The sequence below is a fragment of the Triturus cristatus genome, chromosome 3_2 (assembly GCF_964204655.1).
Source record: "Triturus cristatus chromosome 3_2, aTriCri1.1, whole genome shotgun sequence".
NCBI classification, from domain to species: Eukaryota; Metazoa; Chordata; class Amphibia; order Caudata; family Salamandridae; genus Triturus; species Triturus cristatus.
In genome coordinates this window covers 86,448,110-86,467,618 of record NC_140584.1, presented here as the reverse complement: position 1 = coordinate 86,467,618, position 19,509 = coordinate 86,448,110, and the positions used below count along the sequence as shown (strand labels likewise).

The 19,509-nt window shown below is 46.8% G+C and overlaps 1 protein-coding gene across 9 annotated transcripts in view; it reads left to right on the top strand.

Moving 5' to 3' along the window:
* Positions 1–19,509, top strand: part of KALRN (kalirin RhoGEF kinase) — a 1,569,312-nt gene that overhangs the window by 1,383,698 nt on the left and 166,105 nt on the right. For all 9 annotated transcript variants that reach the window (XM_085647304.1, XM_085647302.1, XM_085647305.1 and 6 more), the window contains 3 exons: positions 12,156–12,206; positions 13,398–13,475; positions 17,567–17,752. In XM_085647304.1, coding sequence (XP_085503430.1) covers positions 12,156–12,206; positions 13,398–13,475; positions 17,567–17,752 — 315 coding nt within the window. The remainder of the gene's footprint in view (positions 1–12,155; positions 12,207–13,397; positions 13,476–17,566; positions 17,753–19,509) is intronic.

The window sequence follows — 19,509 nt, the reverse complement described above, 5'->3', positions numbered from 1 at the left end:
TGGGACGAGATGGGGGACCTAATCAAACATCTTCCCGAACAATACCAACAAAGGGCTTCCCATCTAGTGGAAGAGGGGAAGAATATAGCTAACTCATGGCTTAAGACCGCATTGGACGGTGCAGAGACATCAAGCAGACTGATGGCGATAGGAATCACTGAAAGGAGGCAGGCCTGGCTCAGAATTTCAGGATTCAAACAAGAGGTCCAAAATATTATACTGAATACCCCTTTCAACGGAGAGACACTGTTTGGGGCACCGGTGGATGAGAAGCTCACCCAACTCAAAAAAGAGAATGAGACGGCAAGGTCCATGGGGGCCCTGCAATTCAGGGGGATGAGAAGAGGTACCCCGACTCGGAGAAATTACGGAAGGGGAGGTAACCAGCTGGGAACATCACACCAAAGTTTCCAGCAAGGCGAGAGCCACGGCCAACAGGGGCAGCAGAAACAAAACTGGCAGTACCAGCCTAGAGGCCAGTCCTTTCGCGGTAGGTGGAACGGACGAGGACAAAGAGGGGCAGACCAACCCACCTCAAAGTGACTTTGCACGAAGAAGATGGCTCACCCACAATATACCTCCGAGGGTGGAGCACAAAAAGAACAAAATGGAGGGGGTACACAAACCAAACACCTACGAGCATGCAACACCAGTAGGCGGAAGACTGAGGCTTTTGCTCCGGGAAGGGCAAAAAATAACTACAGACAAATGGATACTCAACATCATTCAGTACGGATACTGCATAGAGTTGGAAAGGAGCCCTCCAAACAGAAAAACAAAAAGAAGGGAACACTCAAGACTGGAGCTAGCACAACTCGCAGAGGAGGCACTACAGCTGCTCCAAAAGGAGGCCGTAGAACCAGTACCTTCTCAAGGAGAGGAACAAAGGAGTGTACTCAAACTACTTCCTGGTACCAAAGGTGGACGAGACACTAAGACCCATCCTGGATCTACGGTTCCTAAAGAAGTACGTAAGGACGCAAAAATTCAAAATGACATCCCTACAAGAACTACTCCCACAGATGGGAGACGGGGATTTATGTCCACAGTGGATCTCAAAGACGCCTACCTGCACATCCCAATGAACAGGCAGCACAAAAAACTGTTAAGGTTCACAATCAACAAAGATCACTACCAATTCACAACCCTGGCATTCGGGCTGAAGTCCGCTCCAAGGGTTTTCACAAAATGCCTTGCAGCGGTAGCAGCGTACCTGCGAAGGGAAGGGATTCATGTGTATCCTTACCTCGACGACTGGCTAATAAAAGCAAGTTCACGCGAAAAATGCGGGGAACACGCACAGCGGGTCACAAGGACACTAACGAACCTGGGGTTCTCAATACACTGAGGGAAATAATCAATGAAACCAGAGCAGGTGAAGATATTCCTGGGGGCACATATCAACACCATAGACAGAATGGTGATGCCCAGCGACAAGAGAACAATAGCACTGCTGAAGGAGACGCGCCTCTAACAGAAGGGGCAAGCTCTGACAGTGAGAACAGCGAGCAAGACCATGGGGATGATGGCGTCATGCATCCACCTAGTCCCCAATGTACGGCTTCACATGAGACCATTCCAGGAATTACTGCAACAGCAATGGTCACAGGCAAGCGGAAGTTGGGAGGATCTAGTGGTTGTTACGCACGCAGTGCAAGAGGAGATAGCATGGTGGAACAGGGAGAACATAACTATAGGAAAGCCCTTGACACCACCAAGCCCAACTGTGACCATCACCACAGACGCATCCCAGATAGGATGGGGAGCGCACATGAACAAGCTCAGAGTGAGGGGTCTGTGGACTCCAGCAGATGCGGTCAGACACATCAACTACCTGGAATTGAAGACCGTACTGCTAGCCCTGAAGGCCTTCCAGAGGCAGCTATCCAGCAAGAAGTGTTGATGCAGACGGACAATACTACAACAATGTTCTACATCAACAAGCAGGGAGCAACACAATCGTTCCCCCTTTCCACTCTGGCACAAGAGATTTGGAGATGGGGCATCCCACTGAAAATAGACCTGCTGGCCATACACCTACCAGGGAAAGACAATGTGGAAGCCGATTGGCTCAGCAGGCAGACCTCGGCATCCCACGAGTGGGAGCTCAATGGACAGGAAACACAAAGGCTATTCAAAAGGTGGGGTACACCGACAATAGACCTGTTTGCAACACACCTGAATGCAAAATGCCGAAACTTCGCATCCAGACAACCAGAAAAAGAATCCCAGGGGAATGCCCTATGGATAAGTTGGTCAAGGACATTTGCATATGCTTTTCCACCAATACCACTGATACAGAGGATACTCAACAAGTGCAAGACCAGCAACATGACAATGATCCTGGTGGCACCACAGTGGGCAAGACAGACATGGTACTCACAAATATTGGAAATGGCACAGGGACCTCCACACAAATTCGCAAAAAGAAAGGGCTTGCTCTCCATGCAGAACGGAGAGGTTCTACACCCAGAGCCAGAGAGCCTCAGACTGGCAGCTTGGCTCCTGAAGACCGTTTGCACACCTTAAACGACCTCAAAGCACTATGCGAGTGCTGCGGGAGGCAAGGAGACCACCAACAACGAAAATGTTATGGGGAAAAGTGGAAATGGTTCACAATGTGGTGCAGCAAAAATAAACTGCAAAATAAATTGACATGGGAATCAACGGTGCTTAGATACCTCACACACCTGCTAAAGGCTAATTTATGCCCATCCTCGCTGAGGGTCCACCTAACGGTGATTGTAGCTTACACACGAGGTGAGACAGGAGGGAGTTTCTTTACATCTGAAAGAAACACGTTAGTTAGATTCCTCACCTTAGAATATCCCCAGGCGTCAGACTGGATCCGGAAGATTTTTCGTCAGCAATACCCCTTGCGCGTCGCTAGGCGTCGTCTGCGGCTCTGCGTCCGTCGTCGGCGTCGTGCGCCGGAATGACGTCGTCGGAGTACTTAGACGCCGCCCTCGCGCGCTGACGTCAGTTCTTCTTTTTTCCGCGCCAGTAAGCGCAGATCCGGGAGAGCTACCCCTTTAGTCACTTTTTGACTAACTTTTTCGATCCTTTTTGATCTTGTCTCGACCCCGGTGCCGGTACGATGCCTGGTTTTAAAGCCTGTGCTGACTGTAACCGCCTGATGTCGGTTACGGACCATCACCGCCGGTGCCTTTACTGCCTGGGCCTCGACCACGACGCGGAGTCGTGTTCGGACTGCAAGGCCCTGACCTCGAAGGCTAGACGGGAGCAGTCCCGTAAGCTTCTCGAGATTCGCCACTCGGCCCCGCGAGCCTCTCGATCCCGGTCCAGGAGGAGGTCCAAGGATCGGTCGCGGAGCCGCAGCCGACGTCACCATCGGTCGTCGGGTAAGTCGAAGCATTCCAAGAAGTCCAAGAGGCGACACCGCTCTTCGGACTCCCCTCGCTGGTCGCGCGACTCGGCCGAGGGTCAGGGTGGTTCCACCCCCGCGGCTCCGGCGGAGCCGCAGGCGCCGCGCAAGTCCCCCATACCCGCCGGTCCCTGGGACTGACGCGACGCCGGCGGAGGTCAGTGCCTTCCTCTCGGCCATGAGGAGCCTGGCTCCGCCGTCGACACCCGCTGGCGCGCCTTCGGGCCCCGCGGACCCGACAGGGCTGCCTTGCCTGCCGGCGGCTCCGGCGCCGTCTACGGCTCCGGCCTCGACGCCGCAAGCGCCCGAGGGACCCGTTCCCGAGTCCCCGCCGACGCCGGTCGACCTAGTCACGCCTCCTCCGCCGGCGTCTACACCGGTACCACCCCCGACGCCGACTCCGCTCGACGTCGAGCCCCAGTTCAGTCCCGCTCCGGACCTGGCGCCGCTACGGCGTCGATGGACGCCGCTTTCGGCGCCGCTAGAGACACATTATGTCTACCGCCCGGCTCCGTTCCTTCCTCCTGTATACCAGAAATCGGATGATGGGGACAACTGGGAGGGATCCGAGGATCCTATGGCCGCTCAGGCTCCAATGTCACAGGACTGGGCAGATGAACTGGGGGAGGCCAGTGGCCTGGATACCTCTCCGGACACTGGATTCGTCTCTCCTCCGACTGTGGCTTGGGAGGAGGGCGCTGCTTTCTCTGTGGTGTTACGCAAGGCGGCCGCAGCCCTTGGGCTTGAGCTACCTGCCGTGGCTGTGAGGACTAACGTCCTCACTGAGGTGCTTCAGTCTGCAGCAAGCTCCACTGAGCCTCTGCTGCAATTCAATGAGGCCCTCATTGACGTTCTGCAGGGCACCTGGTCCAAGCCCTCCACAGTTCCTCCTGTGGACAGGAACGTCGCCAGGCGCCACCGCCCTGCTCCGGGCGACCCCAGTTTTCTGTCCCAACACCCTACCCCCGAGAGCCTGGTTATCCAGGCCTCTACCTCCCAATCCTCCTTCCCGACCGCTCTGCCGGACCGGGATTCCAAGAGACTGGAACAGTTTGGCAAGAAGCTGTTCTCTTCCCTTAGTTTGGGCCTGCGGTCTTTGAACACCGCCTGTCTTTTGGACCGTTATTCCCACTCTCTGGGATGCGGTGGAGGACGTGCTGCCCCTGTGTCTGGAGGAGGTCCGGACACGACTTACCCAGGTTCTGGCCGATGGGAGGGATGCAGCACGACACGCTATCCGATGTGGGCTTGACACCACGGACTCGCTGGGTAGGGCAATTTCTACCACAGTGGCGCTTAGACGTCATGCCTGGCTGCGGTCCACGTCATTTTCGGGCGATGTCCAGAGCACTCATGGACATGCCCTTTGATGGCACTCGCCTTTTTGGCGAGAAAGCGGACAGTGCGCTGAATCGCTTTAAGGACTCCCGGGCTACGGCCAAGTCCTTGGGCCTCTCGTGGCCAAGGAAGGGGTGCCTCCTCACGTACGCCTAGCCACCAGCCGCAGAACCAACCTGCGCCCGGTCGCGGACGTGGTTTCTGCCGAGGCGGTTCTGGAGGACGACTAGGTCAGCCCACATCCACCCCGGCAGCATCCGCCTCAAAGCCTTCCTAGTCCGAGCTTTCAGGCCCATTCAACGCCAGTGGGTGGCAGAGTTCGCCATCACCTGCTCCACTGGCGGTCCATCACATCGGACAGGTGGGTGCTGCAAATCGTCCGAAGGGGCTACTCCCTCCCCTTCGAGACGACCCCTACAGCCATGCCACCGCAGCACCACCGTATCTCGGGGGATCATTTGAATCTTCTCCACGAGGAAGTTTCGGCCCTCTTGGCCAAGGGGGCCGTCGAGCACGTTCCGAGCCCAGAAGTAGGTCGTGGTTGTTATTCCCACTACTTTCTGGTGCCCAAGAAGGGCAAAGGGGGCATGCGCCCTATCTTGGACCTCCGGAACGTCAATGCCTTCCTCCGGAAGGAACTGTTCAAAATGTTAACTTTGGCTCAGGTTCTAGCTGCCCTAGACCCTGGAGACTGGATGGTAGCGTTGGACTTGCAGGACGCATATTTCCACATCCCCGTCCTGCCGGCCCACCGGCGTTGCCTGCGGTTCACGGTGGGTCAGGAGCACTTTCAGTTCACCGTGCTCCCCTTCGGCCTTACCAGTGCCCCTCGGGTGTTCACGAAAGTGATGGCGGTGGTCGCAGCTCATCTGCGCAGATCAGGGGTTCCAGTCTTCCCCTATCTCGACGACTGGTTGTTGAAGGCGGGCTCGCCCCAGGCAGTCGTCTCCCACCTCCAGACTACAGCGGATCTCCTGCATTTGCTGGGATTTTCCATCAACGTGCCGAAGTCACACCTGAGCCCCTCTCAGAAGCTCCTCTTCATCGAAGCAGTTCTCGATTCGGCGCAGTTCCGGGTCTATCCACTGGAACAGCGGGTCCGGGATATTCAGGCCCTGATTCCCATCTTTCGGTCTCTATCCTGGGTTTCGGTTAGGCTAGTGTTGCGGCTTCTGGGGCTGATGGCCTCCTGCATCCTACTAGTGCATCACGCCAGGCGGCGCATGCGGGCTCTGCAGTGGGACCTGAAGTTTCAGTGGGCCCAGCATCACGGCAACCTGTCCGACCATGTCTTGATCTCGGAGGGCACTGCACAGCAGTTGCAGTGGTGGCTCACGGACCGCGATTGGGTCATGGGCAGAAGCCTCTCCCTTCCCCAACCGGAGCATGTCGTAGTGACGGATGCGTCCCTCCTGGGATGGGGTGGCCATATGGGAGAGGCGGAGATCAGAGGCCTCTGGTCTCCGGCGGAGTCTCGTCTCCACATCAACCTGTTGGAGTTGGGAGCGATCCAGCTTGCACTGAAAGCCTTCCTTCCCTCTGTCAGGGGCAGTGTCGTGCAGGTGTTCACGGACAACACCACCGCCATGTGGTATTGCAACAAACAGGGCGGGGTGGGGTCGTGGACCCTTTGTCAGGAGGCTCTGCGCCTCTGGACGTGGCTGGAACACCAGGGCGTCACCCTAGTGGTTCAACATCTGGCGGGCTCTCTGAACACCAGAGCAGACGAACTCAGCCGCCGGTGCATGATGGATCACGAATGGCGTCTGAACTCCGAAGTGGCGCAAGGTCTCTTTCAGCAGTGGGGAGAGCCTTGGTTAGATCTATTCGCCACCGAAGAGAACGCGCAATGTCAGCAGTTCTGCGCGTTGGAATTTCCAAGGCGGCACTCGCTCGGCGACGCTTTTCGTCACGAGTGGAGTTGCGGTCTGTTGTACGCCTTTCCGCCTATACCACTTCTGCCCAGAGTGCTGAAGAAGATCACGCACGACCGGGCCCAAGTCATCTTGGTGGCTCCGGATTGGGCACGAAGGTACTGGTATCCCGAGCTACTCAGTATGTTGACCGATCCTCCGATACGTCTGCCCCTTCGGGAGGATCTTCTGTCGCAGCAGCAGGGGACGGTCCTCCACCCGAACCTGTCCAGCCTCTACCTCCATGCGTGGAGATTGAGCGGCGGCAGTTGATGCCATTTGACTTGCCTCCTGAAGTCTGTGATACCATTCTGGCAGCCAGGCGTCCCTCCACAAAGACGGTATACGCCTGCCGGTGGAACAAATTTGTGGCATGGTGCACAGCAAAGGCTGTGGATCCCCTTTCCGCCCCTCTTTCTGAGGTTCTACTGTTTCTTCTTTCTTTGGCCCGGCAGGGCTCTGCCCTGGGCACTCAAAGGTTATCTTGCTGCCATCTCTGTCTTCTTGCGGCTTCCTGATCAGCCTTCTCTTTTCAAGTCCCCTGTAGTTACACGCTTTCTAAAAGGCATTACTCACACGTTCCCTCCTGTCCCTTTTGTAATGCCTCAGTGGGACTTGAATCTGGTCTTGACATTCCTGATGTGCGCTCCCTTCGAGCCTCTTCACAATTGTCCTCTTCGTCTTCTGACTCTTAAGACTGCTTTTCTGGTAGCCATCACCTCGGCTAGACGGGTGAGTGAGCTCCAGGCTTTATCTTCAAAGCCTCCTTTTCTGTCTGTTCATCCGGACAAGGTTGTCCTTCGGCCTCATCCCTCCTTTCTTCCGAAAGTGGTGACTCCATTTCATCTTGGGCAGTCTGTCACCTTGCCCACCTTCTTTCCGCCTCCACATCCTTCCAAAGAGGAAGAGAGGCTCCACCGTCTGGACCCAAAACGTGCGCTCTCCTTTTATTTGGATCGCACAAAGCAGTTCCGGGTGGACGACCAACTTTTCGTTGGATACGTGGGTGCTAAGAAGGGGAAAGCTGTGCACAAATGGACCATCTCTCGGTGGGTCGTTTTGTGCATCAAAATTTGTTACTCCTTGGGAAAAAAGGACCCTCCTGTTGGGCTGCGCGCCCATTCTACTTGGGCCACGGCGGCTACTACTGCTTTGGGACAAGGTGTCCCTTTGCAGGACATCTGTCAGGCGGCAACGTGGGCTTCGCTACACACGTTTGCCAGGCATTATTGCCTTGACAGCCAAGTCCGGAGGGATGGCTTCTTTGGCCGTTCTGTCCTCCAGGACTTTCTGGTGTGATCTTGGTTCGCAGACCCACCACCGGGGATGGTATTGCTTGGGTATCTATTCTAAGATGAGGAATCTAACTAACGTGTTTCTTTCAGATGAACAAGTTACTTACCTTCGGTAACGATGTATCTGTAAGAAACATTAGTTAGTTAGATTCCTCACCGACCCACCCATCCTCCCAGTTCTGCGAACTGACATCTAGGGTTAAGGTTATCCTTTTCAGGCCCCTAGATTTTATTTTTGGCACCAGTGTCGGTCTTTGCATGGCTCTGCGTTCCTGGCGCGGAAAGCTATGTACAAGAACTGACGTCAGCGCGCGAGGGCGGCGTCTAAGTACTCCGACGTCATTCCGGCGCACGACGCCGACGACGGACGCGGAGCCGCAGACGACGCCTAGCGACGCGCAAGGGGTATTGCTGACGAAAAATCTTCCGGATCCAGTCTGACGCCTGGGGATATTCTAAGGTGAGGAATCTAACTAACTAATGTTTCTTACAGATACATCGTTACCGAAGGTAAGTAACTTGTTCGTCACGAGTAGTAAAGAGATTCCTGGAAGGGGCAAAAAGAATAGCGCCATTAAAGTTTATGCCGCCTCCGGCATGGAACCTCAACATAGTCCTTACGGAACTTATGAAGGCACCCTTTGAGCCCATTCACAAGGCCTCCCTTCAAATGCTAACAATGAAGACCGCCTTTCTGGTGGCAATAACCTCACTGCGCAGAGTAAGCGAGCTGCAAGCGCTAACGCTGCAAGAGCCCTACATCCAGATACACAAGGACAGTCGTAATGAGAACGTACCCACACTTCATGCCAAAGGTGGTGTCAGCATTCCATATAAATCAGACAATTCAAATACCATGTTTCTTTCAGAACCCAGCAACAAGCGTAGAAAGGGCACTGCACACTCTAGACACTAGAAGGGCGGTGATGCACTACATCGAGAGAACCAAAGAACACAGGAAAACCAAGCAGTTTTTTGTGTCCTTCGCAACGAGCTTCCTGGGTAGACCAGTGACAAAAGGCACCATCGCACGATGGATTGCTCTAACAATACAATTCTGCCACAAACAGGCAGGGCAAGAACTATCCGAGGGGCCACGGGCCCACTCCACAAGGAAGAAGGGAGCAACAATTGCCTTTCTGGCAAATACACCCATTCAAGACATATGCCTGGCGGCAACATGGGCTTCGGTGCACACGTTCACCAAGCACTACTGCGTGGATATACAGATGAACAAGGAAGCACAAGTAGGACAGAAGGTGCTCCAACAAATATTCAACGACCAACGCTCATCTTCCACCCAGCCGCCACAGAGATAAGAAACCGCTACAAAATCTATGCACAGCATCGTGAATCCAGAAAGAATCACGCTGCAAAACGAATAGTTTCTTACCTGTCGGTGTAGTTTTGCAGCTTGAAGATCTTTCTGGATTCACTAGCGAACCCACCCACCTCTGCCAGGAAGATGAGACAGGAGAAAAAGGTGGAAGGACAAAGACTAAAATAACCAGATAATACTGAAAGGATATATAAAAGGGAAATTACTAAAACTCCTAGGGTTAAAAAAAAAAAATTTTAAAAAGAGAGGAAGGGAAAAAAGAACCCGAAGATGGCGCCCCAAAGGTGGGACTTCGGCAGGAAGCACGCCGACGTCACGAGAGGTACACCAAATGGTGGGACGTCGACGCCCACCTGGGCTACGAAAAAAATAATAATAAATAAACAAAAGAGACTACGAATCCGGACCCAACCACCAGATCGCAGAATAATGCACAGCATAGTGAATCCTGAAAGATCTTCAAGCTGCAAAACTACACCGACAGGTAAGAAACTATTCGTTTTGCAGCGTGAATCTGCTAAGATGAAGGACACCAGTAGATTTCAGGACCTAGCTTTTATTCTTACAAAGTGGGAAATCACCTGGAATTGGAAGGCTCCAGAGGGACCCCAGGTGGCGATATGGCCAAGCGAACTAGAAAGATGGGTGGGCTATGAAAGTGCAGTGCTGCTCTGCTGCTCTGAGCGGCCTAGATGTGGGCCGGGTCATTTGATATGGCCAGGGTCTGGAAGCCTCTAGTAGTTTACATGAAAGACCCAGATCTCCCAACACATGGTGCATCACCAGGTACCCCCTGGGTGTGACTCACTCTTTGTGGCGCTGACTTCCTTAAGAAGCAGGCTGCTGGAGCAGATGCTTAGATAGACTGCCACTGAACCGTAAGCTCTGATTATTTGGTACTGATTGCATTAAGAGGATTTAAACTGAAGATTAAGGGGCACGACTAGGGGTGTGGGCAGGTACTGTGAGGTGGGCTTTCAAAGTTACTACAGATGCCATTAGGTCATTGACAATGTGTACGAAGGGGCGATTATTGTATTTGATATGACTGCTTGTTTGGAGATGATGAAAATCAGTAACATTTGTTTAGGAAATAAAAAAACTTCCGTTCCAGCTGCACTCCACTCATGCAGGTGTAGGCTGAGTCGACATAGCCACTTTTCTGGCTGGTAACTGTGCTCTGATACAGCTCACTTATGTGACCAAACCTAAGAGAACAGGATATTAAGAAATATATACATTAAATATGACCGAGGGAGCTACAGACGTCCAGGACATGGTCTCCCATTTATTTTCAGAACCTCGAGAGGAGGTGGTGGAGGGACCCTCAAATTTGCCCTCTAAATTTCCTTTTTTAGGTCTCGCCTACAGTTAATTTTTGCTTCCTGTTATATAAAGACCTGTTCTGAATAATACCAGAACTTGAGCGAGGACTTTTGCTCAGCCCATTGCTTGAGATTGATTGGATTTTGTTTTTATCTAATTTGCTTTCTTCTGGTTCAGTGGCCTTCCTCCTCTTCTTGTGGTGTTCTCTCCCCAGAGCTTAGTTTTGTTACAATTGTTTTGATTGGATAATGTATATCCTTTAAATGCTTACTTTAATGTTTGCCTTAGGCACTCACCTGTTGCCTTCCAGCCGACGACTCTGTTGCTCCCCTACGTCTCCCCAGCCCGATTTATTACATTTCCTTCTTATATTTTTTACTTTGATTTTTAGGGTGGCCTAATAGCTAGAAATTGCTACGGTGCTACACCTTGCTTCAAAATGGACTTTAGTCTTTTATGCTTTTTTTTTTTATTTGCTGCTCCAAATGCTCATTTGCCATCTTGGGATGATTATTTTAAAAAGATGTTGACATTCTATGACAGCTTAATGATCTTTGCCTGCACATGTGTATTGATAAATGCACATACATCAGTGTGCTGTTGTAGGCATTTTGGCTGTTCAGCACCAGAAACCAGCATTATTTTGTCTTTTGTTATTTTGTCTTTTTTGCTGATGCAGATGTGCTTTGAAAGGAGACTTATTGGTTTTGCCAATGCTTGTTTAAGTTACGAGGCCAATACATTATTCAGTTACTCGTTTTTCAGTTTCATAGTAGAAGCATATAAATGGCATCAAACTCCCAAAACAAATTCACACTCTGTGCAAGCGTTGTGTGCATAAGATGGACGACAGAATGAACGAGTGAATCAGTTAGCTGTTAATGAACCATATTGTTGCCCACTGGGGTTTAATGGCTATGTCAAACAAGCTAAAAACGGAAGTGATGTACTGGGAGCACCGGACAATAATGACCCAAGAAATAGGAGTGAACTAATTGAAAGCAGCAGGGAGTATTTTAAGCCGTATAGCGATTACACCAGGTCTTGCAGACAGCGCATGCCCGCTGACGCTCGTCCTAAAAACAGATGCACCAGTTTGAAGGATGGTAAATAGGTGTGTAAGAACAGTGTCTTTAGCAATCTGCCAAAAATAAAATGTTTTGGTTTCAAACAAAAGGAGATCAGCATTTACGGCGAATTACAGATTTTGGCAGTGACAAATGAAAAGGACCTGCCGCCACTCTAGGCATTGACATTTGGGATTTTTCAAGAGATCCCTCAATGAGGATTAAGGTATCTGCTGAGGGACTATAGAAGCAGAAACCCCAGCACAAGGACATGGGACCACTGTCCTTAGTGCACAACACCACCACATACTGGTTGACGATGTTATTTTCTATGACAATGTGATTTTCTATGGATAGATGTACAGATCAATAAATGGATGACTTGATGGATTGCAGTGATATTTATTATATGTATCTCAACATTAAGCACACTTTTTTAATTTTCGTTCCCAGTGTCATTAAGAGCATCTTTTTTCAATTTTTTCTTTCCAGGACTTCTTGAAATACAGTGAAAAGGCGGGTCTGGAGTGTTCCGAGATACAAGTATGTTTCATGTCTAAGTGAACTTTAAATATCATTATTTTCCATTCTTTAATTAAAAGTTATGAATCCTTCTTCTAGATGATGATGTAATTCTCAAAACTAATGACTACTTACCCTAACGTCAAAAATCTGTGATTTACATACCTGGCCTACATTTTAGAGTCTCCGTTTACAGTATATCTATATTTGATGCTTGGCGGGAGAATCTTTAATTATAGGAAAAGTGTAAGGAACTCTGTACAGCTGCTTAGGCGTTAAACTTTCAGTGGTTTGATTCTCACACTTTAGATAGGGTGTTCAGGCTGCTCGTTTTCGCTCCCACCTTTGCCTATTGTACTGTGTTTAACAACACTGTTGATGCACGTTGATGTGGGTCATCTTGGTATTGGCGTACCTAATGACTTATAAGAGAGCCTGCGTATTAATAACGGACCATTTTACATGTTTTAGAGTCATTGGGCCATGTTTGATAATAGAATTTTTCAAAGGTTTGCACTTAAATTTGGAAGAGAATTCACATTTTGCATGCAGAACGTTTGTCCACTGATAAATATGATTGATGCAGTTGGAGAAGCAGCGATGATACATGGGTGTGCAACAGTTACAGAAAGTATGCATCTTTTGGAGGAATAGTCGTGTTTCCAGTGGGGCGTCACAGGTGTCGCTAGGGAAACATAGAAAAGAAGTCATAAGTTGATCCACATTTTCTGTATCTTGTCCACACTTTTACATTTTTAGACTTGCATTTAAATGAAATGGGTCTAATTGGTTCCGAAAGCATGAGAAATCTAAGAGAACACTCCTCTTTTCTTTTAGGTGTGAGGGAAGAAAACATTTCATGGAAAAGATGTTTTCCATGCAATGAAAAAAACATGGAAAAAGATAATTGTGAAATTTTACTAATGTTCTGCGCCTAGACATGCAGTTAAAACTCCACTGGGGTATAGAATGGTTAGAGAAGATGGGTGTGTGTCAGGGAGAATACAAAAATTGGGATCCTCTTTACATACACTTGGCACGCCTGTAATTAATAGCCATACCTGTAATTCATGGGTGAGTATCCAAGTATCAGGAGATTTACTGTTATTTAGTGAATCAGACCTAAAATTTATCCTTATTAATGCAACTCATTTGTTTTTTAATCATTGGCAAGATATTTTTGGCTGAAATTTCCCCTCTTGATTTTTACAGAAAGCAGTGGAGTTAATGTGCCTTGTTCCAAAACGCTGCAATGATATGATGAACTTAGGACGACTTCAGGGTTTCGAGGTAAAGTGATGCAATTTTTTTTACGTTGTATTTTCTTTTCCATCTGTAATTGTACTTCATTAACGGGAGTAAGTACCTTAAGCGTCTCTCGATCTAGAGGTGAGAAATATATATTTTTTATCTACTCAGATCTTGAGTGGGTAAATTTTTTTTATATTCCCTTTTTATAACTAAATAGCCTCAATATATTTAATTGATGCGCATAAAACTTTAATTTTTTTACATCGTGGAAATTGATGAGATCATTTGGCGCGTGGCGTTTAGTTTGGTTAATTTTATTAATTATTCCTGCTGTTTAACCAGTTCATTAAGAGCAATTTATGTTTTCAACACTGCGCCCTACCTCATTAGTTTATGGATAAGTATTTATTTGCAAACCTCCCATACAAATACTGAAGAAATTTGTATTTTGACACTCCTTGTCACTCCGAGGATGAAAATGAGTAGTTGCTTGCAAAACCGGCCGAGCTGCTGCTGGGAATTGAATTATTTTACAGTTAAGCAAGGGTGTAGGCAAGCTTTGGGTCAAGAGGTATGAATATTCTGTATACTGTGCTGGCACAATTTGGTTTGTAAAAAGTTGCAATTCAGGGAAATGGTTCCTGTGGGCAACTTTATTATTGAAAGGAACGTAAAGCTCAAGTTTTACGTTTGCCAACCAAGATTTTGTTTGTAGACTGTGAGGTAACCAAGATACAACTATTTGTTTCAAATGTAATTTATTTTAGTGTATTGTATTGGTAGTGATAGCATACTTTCCACCTCTCTTGCTGGCCTAAATTTAATGTGAGTTGTTGAGTAAGTAGCTACTTCGTATGTATTAATTATATAGAAATCCCGATCCCTAATAAAGTCACAAAGTACTCCATTTTTCATTGGGTTCCTTGGCTATGTAGGGTTTGTTATAATATAGGTCACTTAAAAGTACCGGTAGTGCCCTCATGCTTGCTTTGACGTACGTGAATCCATAATTTCAATATGGAACTCTTTAAACTGATAAGCACCTTGTTGAAAGAAGCAGCAAGATGGTAGAATAAATTAGCACACATCTCTCTCAGGAATGAACATCCCCAGGCCTCGCGCACCTCAATTAAGCATTGGAGCCCTCTGGAATGGTATGTCCATTGTTTGCAGAGGGCCATTGTAATTGCTAACCACAACAAGCCAAGTAGTTGGTCTTTGCTGTACCAGTTAACATAACATTACCTTGTCCTTTTGCTTTGGTTCCCTATGCTCATTTATGTTCCTATGGGAGTCCCTCGAGGGTAATGCTCTGGCCCACTTTGTATTCTCATTTGTCTGTCCACTAACATATAACTCCAATGTTGAAACGTCATTCCTCACATACCCTGTCTTCTCATAACCATACTGTACTTCACCACACATTGACTAGCTGTAGTATACATCTATCTTGCTCTCAATAGCATGCAGCCAGCCTAGAATGCTTCATCAACATCACTTTTTACGCTTTATTCCTCCACACACTGTCCATAATACAGCATATACCCACTTGCACCATTGTACTTTAACTATAGTATAGCCAGAATTCTTTTGGTCTAAATTATCTCTTTTGTTTGTGTTTCGCTGATGCAGTGTGTTTCTTGTGTTATTTCCTTGTTTTCCATAAAACCTGCATGCAAATGTTGAACAGGGATGCAAAAATATTGATGGACAAAGGCACAAACTGTGGCACCTTATAAAAAATTTCCAATATTTCATGAGATTTAGCAATTAACGTGGTTTTTAGCTCATGTCAGATTGGGTAGTGATATTGTTGAAGCCATGGTGTTAGGCTCAGTCTAGTCCATGCCTGCGGTAAATATTTTGTCCCCATAGTGGTTCTGGATTAAAACAACTGGTGTGATTTTGCGTTCAGGAGTGAATCCCAAATTAGTCACGTTTGTAGTGGTAAGCAATCATGCTTTTCGAATTACGATCATATCAGCAGTATGAGTTCTGTGTGGTGCGTGACAACTTGATGCTTAGGTCCTCTTCTATATGAAGTAAGTTTAGGGCCTCGACCGAGAATGTGATGTTGCCAAACTTGCTATCTTCATTAGCTTTTTCTCTTGTTCTCCAATTTCAAAGCTGATATCTCTAGGTCTGCTGTCCCATGTTCCATATTCTTGTTACAAGTTTTATTGCCACCCCTGCTGTTCTACATTTCTACCATCTTCATAATCCTTCTCTTCACTTAAATGTTTATTCTTTATACTTGATTGCCACTTTTGTTGACACGCTTGAAGAACTTTGTATTCTATTACTTCCGTCACCTGCTGTAAAAACCTTATTACAGGTCTGAAATCTCAGATTTACCAAAGTGCTTCTCCTCCTACCTAAGCAAACTGTTACACGTCACGAGGACTCTCCTTTTAATAAAAATGAAAAAAACACTTGTTTTAAATCCTTTAGCCTGAAGTAGATCGTTCCTCGCCATGACTGTGTGAGGTTGCGTACTGCTAAGTGCACAGTTAAACCACATGTGGCATATTCATGAATGTAATGCATTAGAAAGCTTATTATTGGGTGCACTGCAAGCTGCAGTAACCACTGTATCGACAGAAAAGAGACAGCACAAAGCCCTTCCCAAATAACTCTTACAGTCCTTGAGTTGTTATCTTAGAATATCAGCCTTAAATAGCGGGTGCTAAATGTAATGCATTAAAATATCGAACCCACTGGAGAGGTCTACACCCAATGGGATGATGTTTTGGTAAACTATGTATAGGAAGCAATGTTTATGTAAAAAAAAAAATAATAATGTTTAAAATATTCGGACATATCACCCTTTTTGAACAGTTTACCCTCCAGGGTATGGAGACAAAGTATCATAGCCAAACCATCATCTGGCAGGAATATTGTGTCCTTAATATGGGTGTTCATAAATATCGCCCCACTGAAGTTACTTTTAGAAGAGATACACCAGATGGAATACTTTAAATATTTGGGAACACAATTTTGGTCAGAAGAAGTTTTATGCGAACTATATTTTCATATTCAACCCCTTGAATTGTCACTCTACTCCCTATAGGAAATATTTTTACTTTTTAACTATGCGTTGTTTTATTATCCAAAGAAACATCCTCATAAGTTGCTCACCTTAGTTGTTTCAGTTGTGATATTGTTAACAATAGGTGTTCCCACTGTTCAACTATAAACGGGCGGGGTAACAATTTCACCTAGTTAGTGTTTTTCAAAATACTTGTGCTTGAATGGCAAAGATCGGGAACAAATCTTAGTGTGCAAATTCTTTACTATAATTATGCAAATGTAGAACATTTGACTGTTGGCTAATTCAAATGCATTGCCATGCGACATATTGCACACATTATGAACATAAACATACATTGTAACTGTACGTAGTTTGAGGGGCATCCTTCCCACTCACGTCCCGCCCCTTTAGGATTTTGAGCAATAGTGGGTATTACTGGGCAGTTCTGTGCAAAAAGAAATATTTGTCGTTGTTTAAGGCTTAATTGACTTTGATCGGAAACTCGCGTTATAAGGAGCTCATAACTATGATATTTTTCTTTGCGAAGGTTGAAAAGGAGAGTCGGTGGGAGGACTGGGTGGATGTAGAGGAGAGTGAGGCATTGGGTGGAAAGAATGGATGATAGATGAAAAGGGAAGGAAAAAGAGAAACCCGGATGGAGAGAAGGAAAGATGGATACAAATAAGAGGGAGAGAAGGTTTGATAAAATGGAAAAAGGCAGAAAGATGGATGGAAATTGTGTAAAGAATGGAAGGCAGGAAAGATAGAAGAGCAAAAGAATGCTTGTGCGTGCAGTGTGCATTTTGGTTGTTTCTGGGAGGCATAGAACAGTTGTATGTACCTAATCTAAAACAAAACAATAGTGACTGTGAATAGCTTTGTTTCTTTTTGTGATCTTGTGTGGTATCTTGAGTATCTGTAGTTTTGTAATTTGTCCTTTGTTTCGGTTTGACTGCAGCTGTGATGCATGCTTTTTTGGGATTCTTAATTTTTCATGTTGCATAAAATAATAGTAATCAGCCTGAGTGTGTAGCTCTTGGATGCCTAGTGATTTCAGTCTATTTTCAGGCCTTGCATTACATTTCAAATTTCCTTCTAGGGCAAGCTGTCGGCTCAGGGAAAGCTATTGCAGCAGGACACATTTTATGTGATCGAACAGGATTCCGGCATGCAATCTCGGACGAAGGAAAGAAGAGTCTTCCTCTTTGAGCAGATTGTCATCTTCAGCGAGCTTCTCAGGAAAGGCTCTTTAACGCCAGGGTATATGTTCAAAAGAAGCATAAAGGTACGATTGAACCGTGAGTGAAAATGACTACACAACGATTTTCTTTTATTCTAGTCATAAGTGGTAGTCAGCCGAAATAAAGACCACTGTTTCAGAGCATTAGAAGGTTGTCCACACCCGACAGGGTGGTCTTCTGGAAGATGTCTCATAAGAGGAAAGGAAAAACCCATGCTGTGACCTGATATTGAAGGTTCTGGCAGTGTAACTGGGAGGAAGGGAAGCGAGAAAACTGAGACTAGCAACCATGTGAGATTAGGGAGTCACCCTTTGTGTGCAGGTCCAAGCCTTGTTGCTACAGCTGAAAATTGTTCAAATGCAGGATTAAGGCACCCTTCGTAGTGACAGTGTGGACAGGGGTGCTTGGTGAAGGTCAGCAGAATAAGTGATTTTGAAAGCTTTCACTAACATTTGTCAGATCCTCCCTTTGAAACTTTGCCAGTTAATCGTGGGCTGCAGCAAACAAGCGTTTACTCAGGCAAGTTGGAAATTCAGTAGGATGCTCACGCCTGTGCCTACTGGGTTTTCTGATGCTGGGCCCTTTTTAGAATAAATGCTGGAAATACATCTTTCTTAGATTTCTAACAGGATGCCGGTTTAGCGTTGCAGTGTCTTTTTTTTCCTTTTGTTCCTGAACACCTTTTTCTTCACATTGAAAATGTTGTTTTTCTCCATTAACATATCTATTCTCCTACACCCATATTAAACAAGTTATTGTTCTATGACTGATTTTACTCTGAAAGCACGGGTACACCTACCATATGTAACAGTGCATTTGTGTGTTTGGTCAGGGTTGCAAAATGCAAGGCAAATGTTTGATTACCCACAAATGCCGACTTTGTGGGTGCAGCTAACATTTTCCATAAAGTACCGTTTTCCTGCACCCACAGCTCGCCTACTGCTCGAGAAAAGTCTAACACTATAGACTGATACTTAAACAGTAATATTTCGATTTCTATGTACACATTCATAGAAATGCTCATTGTGTGAATAAAAGTAACTGTTTTCCATGGGTACACAATAGTTTCAGGTGTAAATGTATATTTCCTTCAGCAGAAAGTAAGTTACGTCTTCAAAATGCTTGTGTATTACTATTGGCTCCTTTCATGATGTTTTTTACAATAATTTGCCCACATTTTTGGGAATCCTTCATTCTACATTTGTCAGATTTTACATTTTTACCAAACTCTGTGGAAGGGAAATGCTTGCATTATCTAAAACTTAAAATACGGAGTAATATACCTTTCAAAGAATTAAGTAATTGATTTTGAGTACTACGCATTCCTTTCAAAAGGGGTATGCACTTTTGCAAAATTATGCCTTGGTTTAAGCCACAAGGAAAATCTATGTATAGATTTTCAATTGTTTGTCTGCTGGACCGAGACATTTATCCTTAAACATTTTTAGGTCTTGTCTAGACAGCGCATCTCTTCGAGACATGGTAACACTTTGTGGGCTTCAGCCCAACCACAGACATACCATTTGTTTGCACCAAAACCTCTCTTGTATCTCATTTCTGTTTGTCCATGACATGCATGCGTCATGCCTCTTTTGTGTTTGGCCCTCCCCCAGAGCATGGACCAAGTACTAGTGTCCATCCACTGCTCCCATTTTAGGAGCTACTTTTTTCTTTGTCATTGAGCATGAGTGCTTGTGTTTTCACTTGGTCTGTCCTTCCACCCACTCTCCATTTGTGTTGCCTGTTTACCTCTCCCATCAGCCCTGAACCAAACCCTAGCAATCTATAGGGTGACGGATGT